The sequence below is a fragment of the Brienomyrus brachyistius genome, chromosome 2 (genome assembly GCF_023856365.1).
Source record: "Brienomyrus brachyistius isolate T26 chromosome 2, BBRACH_0.4, whole genome shotgun sequence".
NCBI lineage: Eukaryota > Metazoa > Chordata > Actinopteri > Osteoglossiformes > Mormyridae > Brienomyrus > Brienomyrus brachyistius.
In genome coordinates this window covers 23,145,524-23,168,078 of record NC_064534.1, presented here as the reverse complement: position 1 = coordinate 23,168,078, position 22,555 = coordinate 23,145,524, and the positions used below count along the sequence as shown (strand labels likewise).

At 38.6% G+C, this 22,555-nt stretch overlaps 2 protein-coding genes across 5 annotated transcripts; one reads left to right on the top strand and one right to left on the bottom strand.

Moving 5' to 3' along the window:
- Positions 1–610: 610 nt before the first annotated feature.
- Positions 611–5,426, bottom strand: ppil3 (peptidylprolyl isomerase (cyclophilin)-like 3). Of its 2 annotated transcripts, none has more exons than XM_048998539.1 (7): positions 5,322–5,426; positions 4,981–5,055; positions 4,797–4,890; positions 3,054–3,121; positions 2,789–2,907; positions 1,510–1,671; positions 611–1,247 (listed from the first exon to the last, which is right to left on the bottom strand). In XM_048998539.1, the coding sequence occupies exons 1-6, from the start codon at positions 5,424–5,426 to the stop codon at positions 1,545–1,547; spliced, it is 588 nt and encodes a 195-aa protein (XP_048854496.1). In that variant the 3' UTR covers positions 611–1,247; positions 1,510–1,544. The 2 variants fall into 2 exon arrangements, with proteins under 2 accessions (XP_048854496.1, XP_048854488.1); XM_048998531.1 differs by having other exon boundaries at positions 1,515–1,671.
- pomt1 (protein-O-mannosyltransferase 1) lies at positions 4,625–17,730 on the top strand. 3 transcript variants are annotated; one of them, XM_048998520.1, is made up of 20 exons: positions 4,625–4,775; positions 5,644–5,787; positions 5,938–6,044; positions 6,126–6,176; positions 6,396–6,542; positions 6,770–6,881; positions 8,391–8,456; positions 9,494–9,587; positions 10,158–10,313; positions 10,434–10,564; positions 11,800–11,895; positions 12,157–12,249; positions 13,626–13,722; positions 14,038–14,130; positions 15,138–15,258; positions 15,590–15,687; positions 15,892–16,005; positions 16,211–16,337; positions 16,734–16,911; positions 17,228–17,730. In XM_048998520.1, exons 2-20 carry the CDS (start codon positions 5,666–5,668, stop codon positions 17,400–17,402), a joined length of 2,178 nt encoding a protein of 725 aa, XP_048854477.1. In that variant the 5' UTR covers positions 4,625–4,775; positions 5,644–5,665; the 3' UTR covers positions 17,403–17,730. The 3 variants fall into 3 exon arrangements, 2 of the variants coding, with proteins under 2 accessions (XP_048854477.1, XP_048854467.1); XM_048998510.1 differs by lacking the exon at positions 4,625–4,775 and adding an exon at positions 5,382–5,521; XR_007386341.1 differs by lacking the exons at positions 4,625–4,775; positions 16,211–16,337 and adding an exon at positions 5,382–5,521 and having other exon boundaries at positions 17,228–17,364.
- Positions 17,731–22,555: the final 4,825 nt, after the last annotated feature.

Below are 22,555 nucleotides of genomic sequence, written 5' to 3'. Positions count from 1 at the left end.
GAGATACCGGACACTGGAAATAATTTATTAATGTATATTTCTTGTATGTAATCCATATAGTTACATTATGGGTGACTGGTATTACTGCTTTTATTATTTATTTCATTTTGTTTGGCCTAAATTACTAAGTCACATTCCCCAAACTCTATGAGTGATCTAAAACAACTAAAATAAGTTGTACTGGGTGTGATGGATTCACGATCGTCCGACTCGCACATTTGATGCTACGTTGATTGGCAGCTACTGTACAGCATAGTCAAGTGACTATGGATAATGCTGTGGAGAATCTCAACTCAAATCTCCTATTTTTCATACTCTCATATTTTAATGTACACTGTTAGTGAACCTGAGGTTTTTCAGGAATACATTAATCTCATAAGGATGCCACCAGTTTGCCTCCCAAGGAGGCTGCTCAGGGCATATCTGAGTAAGAAAGAAGTCTTGTCCAGGGTGCTGCCATGGTGACAAATGGCGTGAACTTAGTTTCAACATTGGTAGAGACCAAATCAGCCGCAAACCCCCCACACCCCTAGACACCAATAATATTGATAGGGACATGCCCATACTATCTGTACCCAAATCTTCATAATTGATTACGCTCACCAGGAAATGTAGAAAAGGATTACCTTTATTTACATACATAGTGATACAAAGGCTGTCAGTTGCCACAAATATGCACAATGGTCTGTATGTATTGATGAAACAGTTATTGGCATTACAGAAATTGTGATAGGAAAAGGGGAAATTATACATCCCACTGGCAAATTAAGTACTATGCCCAGTGTCTGGATTTGTTTGTCAATTACGCAAAGTAACAGTGGTTTCTGATTTTGAATGATGAGTGACACATACAGTTGTTTGAAATAGGATTCACACCTTTTCCTGCATTTTTCATGAATTTGCATGTGTAATGTCTAAGACTTTGGCCTAGACAATCGGCATGAAGTTATCGATACATAGGTCCTACAAGGCAAGATCGAACAAATCCTGCAGGGAGAGGGTGGGGGCTGCCAATTCGGAAAATGGAAGCAATTTTTAAGACTGTCAAACCATACAGCCATCTTGTCTAATTCAAGAAAGGACAGCATCTTCATAGAAATGACGTTTTGGCAAGATCTCCCAGAGAACAGAATTTAAAAATAATCCATAAAGTCAATCCTAGATCGCCATCCAGAGATCTTTGGGTGTCTTGCTCTGCCTGTGGCCATCGCTTATGACGCCAAAATGGTAGGGACACTGGAAAAAAACTGCACATAAAGCAAAAAACAAGTCATACAAGTTAAGTTTTAGGCTACAAAGGGAACACAACAGGCAATATGAAGCACTTAATATTATTTAAAGTTACTTCTTGATTGATTCATGAATCTCTTAGAAGTAAGGCTTTAATATTTTGCCCACTCTGTATGGCAATCACCTTAAAACTACAGCAGCAAGCATGACAACGTCATTTTTTGTTTCAGGGTAACTGAAAGCAGCTAAATGTTCTGGCTTGTAACGACAGAGGTGTACCTTACTCTGCTATACAGAAGGAGTTTTGACCAGATCTAGGTGGCAAATGGGTTTGCATGCAGCGTCACATCTTTAATGATGACATCATTTAAAGGACGAAAGGTCTTCTCATTTACAGGCAGCTTCTCAAGTTCATCCAATGTCTCCAAACCATCTATTATCCTGTACAATCAAAAAAACAGCTTTCATTAGTTACGTGTATAGGAATAAAGAAATCTTCCACAAAGAAGTTTCATAAACACATTTTATCCTATGTAGACTAAATGCTTGAGCTTGGTTTTTAATTATCTGCAAAACATCAAATACCTGTGATGATTAATTCACAATTTTGGCCAGTCTGATCAAGAAACTATGAATAATTTAAAATGGCATATTCTGAATACCGATTTGCAAGTGCCGATTAAAAATATTTTAACCAACAAGAATGAGAAAATGCCAGTTGTCATGTAATGCCAACATTAATAAAATGTTTGATATCTTATCGGGCCTGCTCCTAACCACTATGCTGGTTACATCAGTCAGCACTCATGAATTAGGCTTCATTTAGCTATTAATGAGTCTGACCAATTCCCAAGATAAAAGATGGGTTTTTGCTTTACTAGTGGACGCTGTAAATAGCTATATTCTCCAAACCACCCCAGCCAAAGTGAAATTTCATTAGGGTAAATTTTCTTAACTGAGAAAAGCTTTTCATTTAATTTTAGTTCCAGAGGTGAGGGTTCCAATCCCCCCACTCCTCTCTGGGTAGGGTTTGCATGGTCACCCTGTTTATTCTTGGGTTTCTTCCCAAGGTACAAAAAGTTAAACTAGCATATTTAAATCATCCCTAATGTTTGAATGTGTATGTAATGGACTGTGGACAATATTACAACAGGAATGTTTCATCAAGCACGGACATATGCATAATTACAATGCTGTTTTCAATAGCTAAGCAAATTGAGTTTTACATTTCTCTTAATTATCCTGGACATGGTCTAATTCTACAGCCTCAAGTTAGTCTGTTGTTTCAAAGGCCATTTCCTTTACAGTGCTGTCTTTAAATATTAAATATTGATTTTGTTTTCATTGGTTTGATTGTTAGTCAAAAGACATACTAAATGAAAAAATGAAATCAGAAATAATTGAGAAGTAAAATTATGTACAGAGCCTACATGTTTCTGAAAACAACAGATTTAAACAATGCATTATTATTATTCTTCATTTCATGGAGATAGTGGAATGATTCCCTAAAGCACTGCTTTAGCCCCTTGAAGCTGTAGAAACAACGCTTATTACCTACTTTCCAAACACTGTATACTTCATATCCAGGTGAGGCTGTTTAGCATAGGTGAAGAAGAACTGGGATCCGTTGCTGTTTGAGCCATTGTTGGCCATTGAAACCACACCACGAGCATTGTGCTGCAATGACATGACGCAGAAGGAAGTTAGGCAAAGCTAAAAGCTCAAAAATGTCTGAAGCACAAAAGTTCACACTGATGTGGTTTTCTGTTTTACCATCAATAATTTATATATGGTAAGTCTGCAATAATTCCAATAGTACTTGCCTTGAAATGTTCACTGAATTCATCTTCGAACTTTCTCCCCCAAATACTTGTTCCTCCCTTCCCAGTACCTAGTAAAAAAGCATTTATAAAACTGTACTTTTTACTTGTAAAGTTAGTTCTCAGCTTCAATTCATTCCATAATATTGCTCATTAATTGAAAAGCCTTAAAGCAGGAGGTAATTCCCCATAGAAATGTTTTAAAAATGATGCCTTTGGTTATAGCCAAAAATATATATATATTTTTTTCTCAAATACACAAAAGAAACAGAAACGTATTACTACAAGTAACATTTAATAAAAAATAAATGCACATTTAAACAAAAAAATCCCTGAAGAAAAACAAAAAACATTTTGTTAAAACTGTAACATTTAAAGTCAATTTTGGTCACTCATTTTCTGCAGATGGGGTGTTTTTCTTTATGCATCCCATTCGGAGCTGGTGGAGATCACTTACGTACGTACGTACGTGAAATGAACTAGTAACGGGATCAGGCTGGGTTGTGAAACAAAGTGGTACAAATCGGACACCATCGTAAAATAGTCTGTAAAGCGTAATGCTGCGCATGCACAGACGTGTAGGTACAAAAAACGGACATGCGCAGTCAGATAATTCACACAGCAAGTTTATCTGAAAACTTCGGGTAAAGGGTTTTTGGCCAGCACGCCCAATGAGCCACCACAGAGCAGTCACCAAGTGTACTAATAATTACCTCCAGTTCAATTTAGCTGAAACATGAAAGAACATCACAGATTTTCAGCACTCACAGAATGCAAAATCCCATCTTCAACAATCAGCACGGAGCAATAAATGACTCATTTCAATTCCTGAGTGACTATATCTGCATATTAACAAAGCCACACAGACCACCTGATCATGCTTGGAGTCAGTAAAAAAACCTCACAGTCAAATTCTCCACAGCATTATCCATAGTCACTTGACTATGCTGTACAGTAGTTGCCAATCAACGTACCATCAAATGTGCGAGTCGGACGATCGTGGATCCATCACACCCAGTACAACTTATTTTAGTTGTTTTAGATCACTCATGTACAAAATCTCACAATATAAAAATGGCTCCTTCCTCATTGCTGTGGGGACACTCAACAATTAATGCATGAATTTGCTTTATGCCCTGTTATTCTGTCGGATTCATTTTGTTTCATTTGCCCAATGTCTATATTTATGAACCAATTATTCTTACTTTATTTCATATTCGAAGTGTAAAATGGCAAATCTGACATGTATAGTATTACGTTAATATAGAGATTTTTAGAAATCTTCTGTATTACATTTACACTGTAGCAACGATCCGTTATTTTATATTTAGTTTTGTGAGGTTATATCCCGATGTGCATTATTTATATCCTGCTGTCATTTTCTAACTGCTACTGTTACTTTATGTAGTCTGCTGTACAAACAAAAATTTCAAGCAGCACGGATGGAAAGACTCGGTTCTATACTTTCCAAAAAAATACAAAAAATATTAAATTCCAAAATGCTGTAGCGGACATAAGCTACGTATAAAACAGTAGTCTTCTTCCCAACTGAAAAGAAGGTTCCGGGTGTCTCCCGCATATTGACAGCAGTTCCCTGACTCCTGCGAATGATGCGCAATGTCCCGGAAATCTGTCGTTCATTTATTCAGCGTTGGTAAAATTACCCGACAAAATTTCTTATCGCTGCAGCCTCGCCCCAAATTTTACCACCAATCTCTAGCCCAGGTAAGCAAATTTTAAAATTACCTGTTGGGTCTCCGGTCTGCACCATAAACCCCTTGATGTTCCGATGAAAGATACAGCCATTATAGAAGCCGCTTGCGCAAAGAGCTAAGAAATTCTGCAATAAAACATAATCAATAACCATATTGTTAGTACTACTTTGAATGTACACTGCAACAGTGTAAGAATACTTAAACACAAGACTCACCTCACAAGACTTTGGAGCACGTTCACAAAACAGTTCAATTTTTATGTCCCCCAAGTCTGTATGTAGAGTCACTGCCTGTAAAACATGTGAACATTTACGTTATATGTAGCTTACTTTTTCTTGTATTATTATACTGCATTTAAGACGACATCATATTCCCCTGTTTCTCATGTAACTGGCAAGTATAAAAGAATAGTATTAATCGAACCCTGTTGGTTCATACGCTGTAAGAATAACGTGTAGAACAGATCTGATAAACTGAAAACGTGGAGAGGAAAAACAGGTATAGTGTTACGATACATGTATTTACTCAATAACTTTTTTGTAAATAAAAAGGTTACCATTATAAACGCGTGCAGTATAACCCGGAAGTATAACTCGATGAGTATTTGCGCGTGCGCAGTATAGGCACCGGTGAGTGACGTTGTGTGATGTGGGGTGCGCATGTGTGCTGCAAATCGTGCAGGAGCTGGAGATCGGGTCGTCAGAAATAAAAGTGATGCAGATCTTGTGCTTTCATATCCCTGTACTTTTGCAGTGGGTAGGTTAAGGAGCTTGTTTTGAAATCCATAGCATTTAAGTTTCATAGTAATATAGCATGTCAAAGCAGTCTCAAGTAACTGTGTTTATGCTAATTTATTTATGCTTTGTTCATGCTTACAGAACACGATATAAAAAGAAAATCATGCTTGAGTCCATAAAACTCCCCGTCATGGTGAAAGCCGAAGTGAACTTAGTGCTGGTTGCCTTGACACTTATGGGACTGGTAACGAGGCTCTGTGGGATTCATTTCCCGAAAGCTGTAGTGTATGAGCAATTTTTAAAATTATTTTTACTTATTTCTGTCTAGTCTAAAGTGTTGTATGAATTACTTTTTATATTTATTGTATTGCTACTGGAAAAGCAGTACTAACGCAGTTTGTCTTTATATGTGGTCTGTTGGTGTTTCTATTGTAGGTTTGATGAAGTTTACTATGGGCAGTTTGTCTCTCTCTACATGAAACAGCTATTTTTTATCGATGAGAGTGGCCCACCGTTAGGTCATATGATTTTAGCACTTGGAGGTGAGACCCTGCTGTTTAAAACCTTATTGATTTACTTTCCCAGTAAATCAATTTTAACGTGACTGAATCATTTTTATTTAGCATATCTTGGAGGATTTGATGGGAACTTTGTCTGGGACAGAATCGGTGCAGGTAGGGAACTGGATATAGATATTACACATTCTTCAGCTAAATCAGATTGACATTACAGTGTCCCCGAGACAGCTACATAGATTTTTCTCAGCAAACACGTTAAACAGTACAGTATATAACATATTATATTATCAGTAATGACCCAGTCATAAATTCAGAATTAAAAATAAATGCATGCATAATAATATGTACAACGTGCTGTTTTGCTTATTATGACAGAGTACACCAGCAATGTGCCAGTGTGGAGTCTGAGGGTGATCCCAGCATTGGCAGGGGCCCTCTGTGTGCCCCTTGGATATCAGGTGATGGTGGAACTGCGCTACTCCCACCTTACAGCAGTGGGCGCCACTCTGCTCCTCCTCTTAGGTATGCTTTCATAACACCAATGTCCTACACTTATCTCTAGATATTTAAAAAATATGTATACTTTTTTTGGAATGTATATACATTTTATGTGAGTATTTACTTTTAAAAATGCTTACCTTATTTTTATTGAATGCATTTTTGCATGCAATTTTTTTGTTCTTATTTGTTATTCTGGATGTGTCCTGTTCTGTATGTTATGGGTATTTCTGTGTCTGCTTCTAACACAGAGAATGCCCTGATTGTCCAGTCTCGCTTCATGTTATTGGAATCTTTGCTGATCTTCTTCCTGCTTGCGGCTGTACTGTTCTATCTGAGATTCCATAATGCTTACAGTTCCGGGTGAGTTTTTCCAAGACATGCAGTACAGTGGGGAAGCACATGGACTTCAGTTGTGGATGTTTCTCCGTACTCAGTGTATATACGAGGCACTTATTTTTCTAATAACTCAAGTTTTAATTTTTATTCACATGTTTAGTATTAGCCAGTAACATGAGGTTGTGTTGGTGTTTTTCCCCCATACCCATCATACAGTAATACAGGAAGTCCTTAGATTATGAATTCTACGTTGACTGACGGTGCCTGTGTGTGTGTTTGTCCATGTTGGGCATATTGTGGCCAGTGTTGTCATTGTAAACTAAAACTTAAAAAAAAAAACAACCAACGTCTTTTTACCATGTTTATCCACAATATCTCCTCATTGTTGAGCTGTCCCTTTTTTCACCATGGATTCAGCACTTATTGCTTCCATAATTTACCAAAACAGTCGCTTGTGCCGTGCTCCACCAATTTAATTTATTAAGCATAAGGATACTCCATATTTATACAGATTACTAGATTTTGCATCACGTTATACCTCTCATTAATATTTTAGGCTTACTACTAATATTTTTCATATCGTATTGTAACTTTCATAGAGTGCCGAAAAGCTGGCGTCCGTTATATAAAGCCCTTCAGCGGCATACAGTTTGTTGTTATCAAAACAAAGTTAGTTGAAATGAAACGTTCAATTTGATTTTCTGGAGCAAAATTAATTGTTTAGATTAATCGACTGATCGGTACAATAGTTGATAGATTAATTGATAGAAAAGCAGTCATCAGTGGCAGCCCTATTTGTTAGCAAAGAATATTGAGTGTATTTTTAGCAAATGTGAAGTGAGTAACATGCAAATGTACAAAAATCTCAGTATGTGTAAAAACGTTTTGGCTGGTTGTGTGTGTGTGTGTGTATATATATATGTATGTATATATATGTGTATGTGTATATATAATATATATATATATATATTAAAACCTTGGATTGCAAGTAACTTGGTTTGCGAATGTTTTGCAAGACATGCACAATTTTTCTATATATTTTAACTTGATAAACGACCAAGGTCTTGCAATACAAGTATTATGTATCTAGTGTTACGTGATCACAGCTGAGCCGATGGTTCTTCTCTCTTTCTTGCTGCGGGATTGTGGGTAATCGTCTCCCATGCTCGGTCTCAGTCAGCATCCCTCACTCGTATAGTCAAAATTCAGTAGAAAAGCGTCATCTGAATAAGGGTGTAGCAGTGCAAGCGATGAATCTGTTTAACGACACATTTCTGCAAAATTGAAAATGAGGCAAAAGCAGCTGTCTTTGAATAGGTTCCTTGTTAAAGCCGCACAAAAAGAAAGAGTCCAGTGAGCCAACAGATAGTAGTGATTCTGTTAGTTATAGTGAAAGTTGTCCTACAAAATAACCCTCCTCTCTCTCGTCTCTCTCACACCATCCACGATTCTTTTCAAAGGTAAAGTGCAGGTTAATTTGTTTTATGTATGTTTCTTTTTACTTTGTATTAATCATTTTTCCCTCTTGACCAGTGAGAGATCTCTTACTTTGTGGGTATGGCTGTTGATGTCGGGAGTCTCATGTGCCTGTGCAGTGGGGTAAGTGTAAAGCTCTATCTCAGGCTTGTACATCATTTGTACATGTGGTTGAAACTTTAAAAATGTTTTTTTTAAACTGCCTGTTACAGGGTGACATCTTTTGCTGGAGAGCTCTTGGGTGTTTTAGGCAAACAGATGCCTTTTAGTGTCTAGGATCATATAATCAAATTGCTTGAAGAGTAAAATCCATACTGACTTGCCATGCAGTTAGTTGTTTTCTTTAAGCAGTGGTGCTTTTCAATAATGGTAATTCTGATAAACACTTTGTACATTATAACTCACAAAATACCAAGAGGATTTAGGTTCCAGTAAAAATAGTCCTAAGTCCTTGAGGCAGGCAGGGTTCCGAATGCTTTTCAGCTAATGTGAACTTGTCATGGTTTATAAATAAGTAATAATTCCAGGGGAAACTTTGTCTGTGTGCCAAGATTTTGAAGGCAAAATCAATGACAAGGGCCTGATTTCAGTGTTTGATACTTTCAAAACCCCAAATATGATCAGCTGGTTCTATTTTATAAGTCTTATTTAACAAAGAGCAGTGGTAGCACCCTTCAGATGTAATGCGATGTAGTACCTTATTCTGTATTTGCATGCAGAAGTAGATATTCTACTTACTTTGTGGCATTTTCAGTGCTGAAAAGCTGTTGAACTGACAAATGAGTGATAAAATAGCTACATTTTTATTTCAAATACTATTGATGTTTTGGGTTACATTTTAGACTTAATGAAGAAAAACAAAAATGCTAATCTTTTATCAATATTTCGTCATTTTGTTGCCTGAAGTGCTTTAAAATGAGCTGGAATTTATCTTGATAGTTTATGAAGCCTCTTATATATATAATATATATATATATATATATATATATATATATATATATATATATATATATATATATATATATATATATATATATATATATATATATATATATATTAGTAAGAGAAAATACAAGTAATCTGAAAACAGGTGTTCAGTTTGTTAAATCGCAGTAAATTTGCAGTGGATAAGTTAAATTTGTGATTTTCTTACTGCGTAGGGTGAAGTATACGGGTGTCTTAACTTACATGCTTCTGCTGGGGATTGCAGTTTTTCACACCTGGCAGCTTATTGGAAACCAAACACTGAGCAATGTGAGTAGATGAAAGCTTATATATAGTATTGTGCAAAATTCAAGGGAAAATGCTTAAAGCAATTTGCCTGACTAGTAAGTGTATATTTGCTCAGGCAGGAAAAAGACACAATTTAACGTGACACAAATGAACAGTAACCAATAAAAACAATAATGTCCTCTGTTCTAGATGAACACCAGTTCAGTTCTTAAATCTCTCCTCTGGGCCACCCAGCCATTCCATGCTTTTGTTAATTAAGTGAGCTGATAGTGAAATTTAAGTTAAATAATTTAATGTGGTATAGATTACCCAGCTGGTGTGTGAGTGACTGACAGATGCATGTGTTTACGGGTAGTTACTGTAAATACTCGGGTGACTTTAGGAGAGATATTGAAGTTGACACACTTTGACAGACATAAAATCATGCACCAACATAATTTGCTTTAGTGGCTTAAAATTTTTTGCACTGTTTTCTCAGTTCTGTATTTCTGGCCAATTTTTTTCACATCTGATTGTTAAGAAACCTGTCGAATGTATTGTAATAGCTTCCCGCTGAACTTGGCATTTGTCGTGCTCTTGTTTTGCTTTCAGGCATTGGTGATGGTTCAAGTGACGGTTCGTTCTTTTGCACTCTTGATCCTACCTGTGTTATACTACTTTGGATTTTTCTATGTACACCTGAGCCTGCTGTGCCGCAGTGGACCCCATGATCCGATGATGAGCAGTGCGTTTCAGGCGAGCCTTGAGGTGACTTGGTGTATGGCATGCAGTGTCCAGATGTACTTCTGCAGTGTACAATTTTTAATGTTTTTTCTTTCTGTTCGTCCTGCGTCGTATTCTGTAAGTGATTTGTGTGCTGAATTTCAGGGTGGTTTGTCAAGGATCACACAGTGGCAGCCACTAGAGGTAGCTTATGGCTCCCAGGTGACATTGCGCAGTGTGTCCAGCAAACCTGTACCGTGCTGGCTTCACTCCCACAGGGTCAACTATCCTATAAGGTAAGTCGAGAGAGGCGCAATTCTTTCCTCATTGGATACTGAGATGTTGATATGATATTGAGGCCCATTTCAAATTTACACTCAGGTTTAACATGTGTGAAGTTACAACTGTTAATGCTTAAAATTTACACCACTATTCAAAGGTCTCAAAGAATGTTTTTGAAAGAAGTTTAAACTTTTTTTCGCAGTGGATTTTTTTTCCACGGACTATGGTCTTTGAGCCAGCGATTCAAAGAAAAATCCACATTTAAAATGAGCTCGGATAGCAAACTTCTGCCCTTTTCTAATAAAGATGAAATATGGAAGGCTGAATGGGGTGGAAATATTGATAGCAAGCTTTATGAAATCTGTCCAGTTTTTGGAAAGCTGACAAAAGTTAACTTTAACTGTTAAACATGATTTATTCTATTTTCCTTCTTTTAATTCCCGGCGGTGAAGTCACCATTTTACTGACCCTTCAAAAGAGATTTTTAGTAATGTCAAGCCAGGGGCTTTTTTAGATTTTTTTTATTTATTTGTGTAAATCTAATCGTAAGCTTGTTCTTTATATCGTTTTTACTGTTTACATGTTTTATCGTTATTTATGAAGCTGTTGCCTTTCTGGTTCTGTAATCAGTTTTATTACCCATATGCTCCTTCCATGAATATAGCCCTAGTTGCTGGTATTGCGTTAAGTATCAGCTTCACTAACTAACTTTGAAAATTAACAAACAAGAAGAAAATATTGAAATGGGCGAAAGAATAGCAAGGGCTGGGCGGTAGATGATTGGAAACATCTATTGTGGATGAATTTATCTAAGTTTGAGGTGTTTGATCAAAGAAAAGAATGTATTGGAGAGCATGGTGGAGGTGCTGTAAGAGCATGGGGCTGCTCTGGTGTACAAGGAGCACAGGGAACACCGAGCCAGCAAGCTCACCGCTGTATTACAAAGGCATGTTTCCTCATGCAGCTGGACAATCACCCCAACACTGATCTCTGTTATGATCATTTTTGATCAATTTAATGACTAATATTTTCAGTTATTTTCAGTGAAACATTGTTCATTATTCCAGACTTTTGAACAGTGGTATATAAATTAATAGTTAGTTTGATGACCTCTGTTCCTTCTGTGACAGTCGTATTGATGTATGATTTTTTTAAATGAAATTCCATCTTCATAATATTGATGAATGGCCTGCCTGGGGTCACCATGTGCTTGTTAGCCTGGCTTTAGACTGCCTGTGATGCTGTTCAGGTATGAAGATGGGCGTGGAAGTTCCCACCAACAGCAGATCACCTGCTATCCCTTCAAAGATGTCAATAACTGGTGGGTTATCAAAGATCCAGGCAGGTGAGTGTCACATGTGCTTTTATCTTCATTAGAACCAGGAATATCGAATTCGTAGGACCAGCACTGAGTAATGAAGCAGACTGATTTCCGTGGAACTTCTGGCTTATTATTTATTTGTTTGCCATTAGCTGTTCATAGCATTGAGTGTTAGCTTTACAATGCACTTGTTACATACAGTCAACATCTTGGATGTTGATGTTTTTTGAAAATGTTTATGTGAAAACACTTTTAACTGTTGTTAACTGAATTACTTTGCTTTAGGCAGGAACTGATAGTGAGCAGCCCACCCCAGACAGTTAAGCATGGTGACATCATCCAGCTGGTACATGGAATGACATCACGGTTCCTAAATACGTATGTACATTGCCTCAGCCACGGGAACTTTATAGTTTAGTTAAAATTGGATATTTTTGAATGTTTTAATGCAATATATGAGTGTTAATCTGCTAAGGAACAGTAATTGTTGTAAAGAAACATTATTGTAAAATGTTGAATAGATCAAAAGGAAAACGGGTTTGATAATATTTTGCTTGAAATGATCATATGTCTTCTGTGTCACCTTCCATCACTGTTCTGGGGTTTGTGTAATGAAGTAGGATTTCATGCTTAACCGGATAACTTGTCAGCTTTAAGGTAGCCTGGGCTAAATGGAAGTGAATGAAGATAAAATCCATTTACATCGGGGTACCTTAAATCTGACAAGTTATCCGGGTACGTAAGAAATCCTGCTTCATGATACAGGCCCCTGAAAGAGTCTCTTGGTATTAAAATCGTTTACCTATATGTGGCCATTTTTCCATGGATGTTTATTGGAAAAAATCGCTCAATTGCATCAGTCAATCATTGTCATTTTTAGTTAATTGAAAATGCCAGTGTTGGTGAACATTTGTTTGTTGATGTGCAAATATCGACGTACACTTCAAGCATGGTTATAATTAAATTCAGTCTATCAGCACTTTGGTTGTCTTTTCATTGCACAAGATGAAAGTGAATAGTGGCTATCCAAAAAAATGTGATTTAAGCAGTTTCAGAACCCTCACGGATCCGAAGACAGGTAAACGTTTGACACAGACGTGATAATACTGCCAACAAACAAAAAAATGCTTCACTTGAGATTTAAAAGGTGTTTTTTGGTTTAACTGAAAGTAATGTTTTGCAGTTGTAAATGTGCTGATTGGATGCTAAGAAAAATAAAAATACTGACACAAACACAATACTTCCTGTGATCATACAGTACTCCACAAAACATGAGCCTAAAGAATTCCTTATGTTGCCCAACACATTGAAATCAGTTTTAAACCAAATGGATTTAATGAAGGAAACTGGTATTTGTCTGTTAATCCATGGTTTGTGAACCACAGTAGTTGCTTAGTTGTTTCAGTGAGCTTTTCACCATTTATCAGAGTTGGAAACCACACCATTCTTTGTTTTAGTTAAATATGTTTTGTTTTATTTTTTTATATATTTTTTTTATATACCACTACACTCAACTGTGTCAGTCTGTAGTTTAATCTGCTACAACCTGCTTGTTCTTCCCTCCCCAAAACCATCTCACCAGCTAGATTAACCACCTAGCGAACCTTACCTTTTTCACGGTCCCTCAGCTCTTGCGTGTGCCTGAAGGTGCAGTGGCCATGCAGTGCTCAATATATGCAGGCATGATGCATCAGTGTGTTTTACCTTGAATTAACTAAGAATGACAATGACTGACTGATGTTTTTTGTCCACAGGCATGATGTTGCTGCTCCCGTGAGCCCTCACTTACAGGAGGTATCTGGCTACATTGATTTCAATGTATCAATGCCTTCCCAGAACCTTTGGAAAGTGGTGAGTTTTGTATTTTGGGAAATAGGCTCTTTGGTGCATATTTTGAATATGTCACAGTTGTTGCTTATATTTGCTTACTGTATAACTTCATTCATACATGAAGTAAATTCTAAGGCAAACTAAAGAAGTGTATTTCACAACCAGATAAATATGTGGGGATAAAATGGGTTTTAACCAACATCCAATCAAGTCATCCTTAAGCAGATGTGCAGTTAGGCGTTTATGTGCTTATCAGTTAATGATCCGGGTTCGAGCAGTGAATTCTGTTGTTCTGTTTTGCTTGCCAGGGAAATACTGACTGGTTGTCTTTTACAGGAAATACTCAACAGGGAGTCTGAGAGAGCAGTTTGGAAAACAATTTATTCAGAGGTGCAGCTTGTTCATGTGAACACCTCTGCAGTGCTCAAGGTTTGTAAAGTCTGGTTTGGCTGTACCAGTGCCTCTGATCCTCAGGAACCCCCATACAGTTCACATTTTTGTTCCCTGCTGGGGAGCAAAATTTGGACGGTCTGGCAGGGAGCTGGGAGGGAGCAAAAACATGAAATGTCTGGGTGTCCCCAAGGACTGGGTGGAGAGACACTAGGCTAGTCTGTTGTCTTCACATACAATAGCGACCAGTATTGATTCGTTCATATAATGGATATTGGAATAAGTCTATGTGGAAATTATGAAACTGTGAACAATGTGATATTTATGTTTTGGTTGAATTTGTACGGCAGAAAGAACGTGACAGCTGATTCTTTAAAAAAAAAATCATAACTGCAGAAGGAAGCTTAGCAACAACAGCAATTTTTTTATCAGATGATCTTCAAATATATAAGCATACAAATATGAAAATGATGGTTACGTATCCACTTGGCCAAATGAGGACTTAAAAATAGGCAGTTGAACACACTTCCAAAAATTACTCTGACACTCGCATAAGAGTACTACATGGGGTTGCTGCATCCACATAGCCTATGATGTCATAAATGATGGGGGCATAATGATTGTCTAGCATACTGTTTGAGTGAGAAGCTCTCAAAGGGGGGCGTAATGTAGAATTTTCAGGCATTTTCTTGGAAGAGTACATTAGGCACAGCTGATCTGATAACATTTTAGACTTTTACAGCCAATGTCTGCCCTCGTCTCAAAGCTGCAGGTGCCATATGAAAGTTTGGAAGTGGGACCCGAACGCTGAGTCGGCAAAATGCGTGAAGTTAATAAAAAGTTCTAAAGGCCATAGATACAGACGTAATACTTGAGATTTCTCCATAAGCTTGGTATAGGAGCGGTGGTGAATTTGAGAAGGTGACATGGGATTTTTTTCTCAAATTGGGTGATTTAATATGGAATGACACTATAATTGTTATATTTTGAGGAACTGCACATGCATGGTACCTTGAGAAAATGATTGTATTAATACTGTTATGCAGCTGAGTGGAGCATCTCTGCCAGACTGGGGCTTCAGGCAGTTGGAAGTTGTGGGGGACAAGCTGTCCAAGGGCTACCAGCAGAGGTGGGCTTGGAACGTGGAGGAACATCGCTATGGAAGGAGTAAGAGACCCCACTGATTGCTTTTAAATGTTCCTGTCACTCACTTTAATTTTATAAACTCCATTTTCTACATGATTAGTTAAAAATTATCTGAGTTCTTCATACTTATTGTATGATGTACATGCACAATGATATTCTAATTTAGAAAGGCACGTGCTAAAAAGGTGAACATTTCCGTTTTATCCAAGGGGAGAACTGTGCTTAAACGATACAGAAATGTAACCGGAGGGTTTCTACTGTAGCTTTGGGGCGAGACCTGACACCGTGTCCCTAAGCATCTTCAGAGTTATGCATTAATGTAATTGAATCACCACTGTGCCCCTGACTGCAGGCCTGGAGCAGAAAGAGAGGGAGCAGGAGCTGCATTCTCCCACTCACATTGACATCAGCCATAATCTCACCTTCATAGACAAGTTTCTGGAAGTACAGGTAGGGCAGCTATGAGTAGACCGGCCTTCTCAGGTGAGATGCTGTACATTTGAAGGTATACAACTACAATACCTGATGTATCGGGTCTCTTTTTGCAATGTAATTAAATCCTTCTGCTGTGGACTTGATGGGTGTTTGATGCCTAAATAGATCATTTTGGTATACAGTGACCATATTTGCATCTGTGATCTTCTACTTGTTTAGTTAAAGATGCTTACAATGAAAATTGAGGAGACGGAACACAAATACAGCTCCTCTCCTCTGGAATGGGTCACCATGGACACGAATATTGTGTACTGGCTTCATCCTTCCAGCAATGTAAGTTCTTCAAATCGATCAGTGACCTTGTACTGACTGATAATACAGTACAAAGTCCTTTTCCTTATTTGTTTCCTGCATGGTCTCTTACTTAATCGAAACTGTAGCAGAAATCCTGAGAATCCTGATGTCTTGCTAACTCTGCATGTTCTGCAAAAGCCCAGGATCTTCTCACCTTCTTATCTCTTATCTGTGTGGCCCTCAGGCTCAGATCCACTTGATTGGCAATATTGTCACGTGGACTTTTGCAAATCTGGGCCTTGCTTTGTTTTCTCTTCTGTTCATCTGGTACCTGCTGAGACGACGCCGCAATATACACGACATCCCAGAAGGTACTGGGGTCAGACTGTAATGCTGAAAGCTGCTTTTTACTCTTGGTGCAAGGCTCAAAAGGACACAAAACCTCCAAGATGTGTTTTAATCTGCAGCGTCACTATTAAGTACAATACCAGGAGGAAATTTAATTGGCCGCCTTTTCTGTGCTATAACCATATTTGTGCATGTCTATGTAAATAAAATACTAGTTGGTAATCATATGCAAAATTTTGTAAAAAGTTATCATGAACTGCTCCCAACAAATTGAACATTAATACCCAAAATTAACTTTTTCTGCATCAAAGAATATCAAAGAGCAGTGCCTCCTCATTGTAAGTGTTCAACCTAATAATAAATATTTGAGTAAAGATGCATTTTCTTTCTTTCTCTTTCCGATTATCATCTGGATTCAGAAACGTGGCATCAGTTTGTTCAAGCGGGTGCAGTATGTGCTGGTGGCTGGGTGGTGAACTATCTGCCCTTCTTCATGATGGAGAAGACACTCTTTTTGTACCATTACTTGCCAGCTCTCACCTTCAAGATCCTGTTGTTATCAGTGGTCATTGAGCATCTCCATGTTCACATCTTCAGGTAAATGGTAACAGGTGTCAGAATAGACATGGCAGGTTTCAGATTTAAAATATCAGGAGGAACTCAATGCCCAATCAACATTGCTCTGTTAAAATACATATGGCTGATAGGCTACTTTCGGTAAAAGCTCCTGCTGTGTTACAGTATGTGGCTAACATACCGCTGCATCTATACGTTTGGTATGGTAGAGGTCATCACTAAGTTGCTAGTGTTTAAAAATCACTTCAGTTGTTCAGTATAATTTAATCTCTATGTCATGTCTTCCTATTATTAACAGTTTTACTTATCCAGTTGCATTTTGACCTTTTGCCGCCAGGTCTTCTTTACAACGACGCTCTCTGGAGGGTGTCCTCCTTGCAGGACTGGTCCTGGTGTATGTATGTTATCACACCCTCAGTCCTTTCACCTATGGCTACCCAGAGCTTAGTTCTGAGGATATTTCCTTTCTGCGCTGGAGGGAAAGCTGGGACATCCTGATCCGGCAGCACTAACCAGTGGGGAGGTTGTATCTCCACTCTGAGGGCTGTGGCCTCATTTGGACTGCTGGGGCGTCACTGCCTTATGCACTGGCAGTATGATGTGGAAGGAGTTAAGGCAGAATTCCAGAGACTGTAGTAACTGATGCAGTGAAATGTTTTAATGTGACTGCAACTGTTTATTTAATTTTTTTCATGTTTTGCTAATTAGGTTTTGTGCTCATCACTCATAACAAAATGTGTGGCCATCAAATGGCTGTCTAAAAAATTAGCATTACTTTTTTTGTACAGGTAAAGTTATTTTTGTTTTGATCCTTTTAGGCAATAAAATTCACAAAAAGTATTTATTCATCTTCATTGTTCTTTTGGATAGATCTTCATACTACCAAATGTACAAATGAATCTGCTTCATTTTGCCAAGTATTTCATGTGAATTATGTCATTTCTCTTCTCATGTTTGGTCTTCAGAGGCACAGTGTCATAAGCCTCTCCTGCTAAAGTGTTTTCAGTTATAGAATTCTCACTGATTTTTATTTTATTTTTGTTATTTATTGCACCATTCACTGTATACTCTGTCTTGGGTGGGTGGCAATCCCAGGTATATGTGCATATTCCTCTGAGTTCAGGCTGCAGACAGCTGTCTGTGAAGGACATCTCCGCTGTGAAGGACATCTCCGCTGCCTCATGCATATTTTCATGGGACTGGCTGCATTCTGGTACATGCCTCTGCAAGGCTTGTGTTGGGCAGCCCGGCCTGCAGGATGTGCACAAGAGCAGGATCTCCCTCCCACACACGTGAGGTGTTCCTTTTTCTCTGGAGATCTCCATTAAAATCTGAGTAGCAGTGTATCTTTAGGAAAGAAGCAGCCACACTTATCGGAACATGGTGTGTATGTCACTGTAGATGGGCACCTTATGTGCTGAATTGGAGGAACTCTGCATGGATGGAGTAGTTCAAATTGTCACTCTGAATGAAGTGGAATGAACTGTTGAAATCTTAAATCCCTTTCCATTGTTCTGCACCAAGTCTGTTGTTCTACCTCTTCTGGTTACAATGTAACCAGAGTCCTCCAACTTCCCAGTATCCTTAATTGAATGGAATTGCAAAGGATCTTTTAGCAGCATGTATAGCCTGGGCATCCTTCTGCACAGAGTGTGAAGCAGGCTCTTTAGGCTTGCCTTCCAGACTAAACTGACAAGTTGCACTGTGTAGGGAGATGATGAGCGTTGCACTCATCATTCTGCAGTCCGGTTTTTATAAAATCATATATTTCTGCAGCAGTTACAAATGCAAGGTTTCATACAGGGATTGTGGAATTAGATAACGGCAATAAACAATAAAAAATTTGCTATCCAGACTATATGTCTATACATTCTGAAGTATTATGTTAGAAATATATTACATATACACAGGGGCAGTGCTAGGGTGCCCTGTTTGAGTTGGCACTTTCAGTCTGAAGAAATGTGGCTCCCACAATAAATAGGGTTTGCTGAGGGTTTGTGGGGTGGCCCTTGGTAGATTTTGCCCTGACAGTACATTTTGGGGCCCCATTAAAGCACTGGGCCCTCTGAGTCTTCCACTGTACATTTTGGGGCCCCATTAAAGCACTGGGCCCTCTGAGTCTGCCAGGGTACATTTTGGGGCCCCATTAAAGCACTGGGCCCTCTGAGTCTTCCACTGTACATTTTGGGGCCCCATTAAAGCACTATTTAAGCACTGCTGTGGTACAGTGTCTAAGAGACCCAGTGTAAGATTTTTAATGAAAAGTTCTTTACCTCTATAGAAAAGGTCGTCAGGCCTATCCTCCCTCATTACCCGGTAAGCCCAGTTCTCCTTTGTCCCCCTCTGGCCCCAAGGGCCCAGGTACACCTTGGGGTCCCTCCTTTTCAGGCCACCCACAATCTCCATTCCCCCTTCTGCCCTTCAGACCTGCAAGGTGTGGCTTTCCTGCAGGTCACAGGGACCAGCCAGGAGCTCTCCACACTACCTTATAGAATACACTCATCTCTCCTCAAAACACAAAATCTAAAAATCAAAAAAAAATCTGGAAAACGTACATTTTATGTGAGGTTCTTTAATAATAATATGTTTATCTGTAGTCATTCAGATATTTGTTGCAGAGTAACATTTTTCCCAATAGATACTATACTAGCAATTCTTATGTTTACCACAAGATGACAGCATGGTTTTGATTTCAGTTCAAATTCACAGAAAGTAAAAACTGTTCAGCTACTATATGTGTAAAATTACATTCATTCATTCATTTTAATTATTTTTTTTTTTACATTCTGCTAGAGGTTTGAAGTGCTAAATTTTACACAGGCACACATTACTTAAAAAATTAAGACAATGCAGTACGGTCCTTCTTAACGTGAGTTAGGTGGAAACAATTATGTTTCATGATGTATTGTTCTTGTATTTGCTTGTGTGTGGAGTTTGCATGTTCTCCCTGTGTCATCATGAGGCTTCCACCGGGTACTCCACTTTCCCCCCACAGTCCAAAAACATGCTGAGGTGAATTGGAGATTCCAAGTTGTGTGTGAGTGCCATGTGTTGGGTTGGCACCCCATCCTGGGTTGTTCTCTGCCTTGTGCCCATAGGCTACTGGATCCCCTGCAACCCTGAATAGGACAGTTACAGAAAATGGATGATCGCTAATTTATTGAAATGTTTTCTGCAAACACTGTAAAATACATACTTTTAATGTGCACTTTTGGGGATGCAGATCCATGTAGAAGACAGTTTACTTGTTTAAAAAGTCAGTTTTTAGTGTGACGGCAAAAAAATATATATTTATAAATATAAAAATAAACGGATACATATTATTTGAAACTTGTATCTACAATTCATTTAGTAAAAAGCAATTCACTTTAAATCTTAAAAATATGTATTTTTTTGTTTCCACAATGGAGTTTTGACTTTCCTTTGCACATTTTTCTTTTAATAGTGATGATAATGCACGGTACTGTATAAGACTCGTAAAATGAGAAGATATTTCTCCGTGCTCTATATACAAGCACATACAGTTCTTTAGTCTGTTGCCATGCTTTCATATATATGAGCACAGGTTGCACTGTAGTCTTCAGCAAATTAAATGCACTGCAGCAAGATCTGAGCCCACCATAACTTTTCTATTGAATCTTTATTGACTTGTCATGGGGTCAAATACAGTATAGCCCAGTCCCAATATCCCACCTAAGCCCTGAACCCTGACATATTTAATTGTTGTTCATCATTTACACTTCTGGGCTTCCTCTGGTAACCTGGTGTTTTACAGTACGTCACACAACTAAGAGCTGTGGGTAATTCCCACAGGTGAAGTCAGAAGAAAGGTGGACTTACGGAAAATGTGCATAAAAGGCTCGCAATGTCTATGAGAGAGCCCTTATGCACTTTACTATTTAACAGTGGGAGAGTCTAAGGTCCTCAAGGACTTAGTGGGAAAGCACCAAAATCTGTGAGTGCAGGAGTGTGGACATTGGCACTGGATCTATGTCTCGCTGCAACCTGCGGGCAGGAGTGGTTGGACATCCAACCCAGCCTACCGTACGTTACGTCACGAGCCAGTCAATCATGCCATTCATTCAAAAAGAACCTTGTGATGCTTGATTTACGCCAATATATTTACTTACTTCCATCCATCCATCCATTTTCCAAACCGCTTATCCTACTGGGTCGTGGGGAGTCTGGAGCCTATCCCAGAAGCAATGGGCACGAGGCAGGGAACAACCCAGGATGGGGGGCCAGCCCGTCGCAGGGCACACTCACACACCAGTCACTCACACATGGTACTCCTACGGGCAATTTAGCAACTCCAGTTAGCTTCAGCATGTTTTTGGACTGTGGGGGAAACCGGAGTACCCGGAGGAAACCCCACGATGACATGGGGAGAACATGCAAACACCACGCACATGTGACCGAGGCGGAGACTTGAACCCGGGTCCCAGAGGTGTGAGGCAACAGTGCTAATCACTGCACCACCATGCCGCCCCTTGATTGAATTGTAGTCTGGGGAATTTGAAGGCCAAGTCGACACCTTGATCATGTTAGAGATGCACTGATCTGATACCGATATTCGGTATCAGTCTGGTACTGACTCAAACAGCTGGATCAGGAATCTGTAATAATGGGATCGATCTATGGAACAGATTTATTGAATTCAGTTCTAAGTTATTGTATGTCTACGTCCGCAGTACACTGTAAACCCATGCATTTTTGCTACACGAAGAGATAACATCGCATGGAGGGAGCTAAGAAATCAGTACTGTGGCAGTATTGGTACGGCAAATTATAGGGCATTTCAACGGTATTTTAAAAAGCGACGCTATTGCAGTATTTTGAAAAACCCCAAGATACATTTTTGCTGAAAATAAATATCACAGTACGCTATGTTACCCTTATACCTAAATAGTAGTTCTACTAATAAACTCATCATCATGAAAAAAATGTCTTCAAGTACAAACATGTAAGCCAAATGTGTGATGACTGTGGTAATAGCGGGTTAATGCACTCCAAGACCCGCATAATACGGTGCAGTGCTTCTTAGGTAAAGAGATATATACTGATGTTGCTCCAGGATATCTTTGTACTCCGTCGAAACGCAATGACTAATATGGCAAAGCAGTCAGATACCTGGGTGTATCCAATGAAACAGGAAGCAGTGGTGATTTGAGGGGTGACTCAGATGCACCAGACAGGCAATGCACTTGTTGAAATCGTTCAATTTGGCAATGTATTTGTATTTGGATAAATTATTTATTCACGACCAAATGACCATTTCAGTTTTGTTCCTCGTTGGAGACTTTCAGGCTGAGAACTGAGAATCCTGATAAAATGACTGAGAGGTAAGGTAAATAAATATATTTATATAAATGTATTGAATTGTTATTTATCATTAAAATGCAATAACAAATAAAAATTCAGTAAATTTATATACAGCCTCTCCCCAGGTTACGACGGGGTTAAGTTCCGATAAACCTGTTGTAAGGCGAAAGTATCGTAAGGTGAAAATGCATTTTAATACGGCACACCTAACCTAACTAACATCATAGCCTAGCCTAGCCTACCTTAAACATGCTTAGAACACTTACATTAGCCTACTGTTGGGCAAAATCATTCTCACAAAACCTAATTTATGAAAAAGTTGAATATCTCATGCAATTTATTG

What these genes read in the sequence shown, in the direction of transcription:
- pomt1 (XM_048998520.1), top strand. Translation starts at nt 5,666, where the DNA reads ATGCTTGAGTCCATAAAACTCCCCGTCATGGTGAAAGCCGAAGTGAAC. An exon ending in ACATCACGGTTCCTAAATAC is followed by an intron (nt 12,250 to 13,625) that starts GTATGTACATTG and finishes TTTTGTCCACAG; the next exon opens with GCATGATGTTGCTGCTCCCG. An exon ending in GGCTTCATCCTTCCAGCAAT is followed by an intron (nt 16,006 to 16,210) that starts GTAAGTTCTTCA and finishes TGTGGCCCTCAG; the next exon opens with GCTCAGATCCACTTGATTGG.
- ppil3 (XM_048998539.1), bottom strand. Translation starts at nt 5,426, where the DNA reads ATGCGCACCCCACATCACACAACGTCACTCACCGGTGCCTATACTGCG. An exon ending in AATTCAGTGAACATTTCAAG is followed by an intron (nt 2,908 to 3,053) that starts GCAAGTACTATT and finishes ATGTCATTGCAG; the next exon opens with CACAATGCTCGTGGTGTGGT. An exon ending in AAGTATACAGTGTTTGGAAA is followed by an intron (nt 1,672 to 2,788) that starts GTAGGTAATAAG and finishes TTGATTGTACAG; the next exon opens with GATAATAGATGGTTTGGAGA.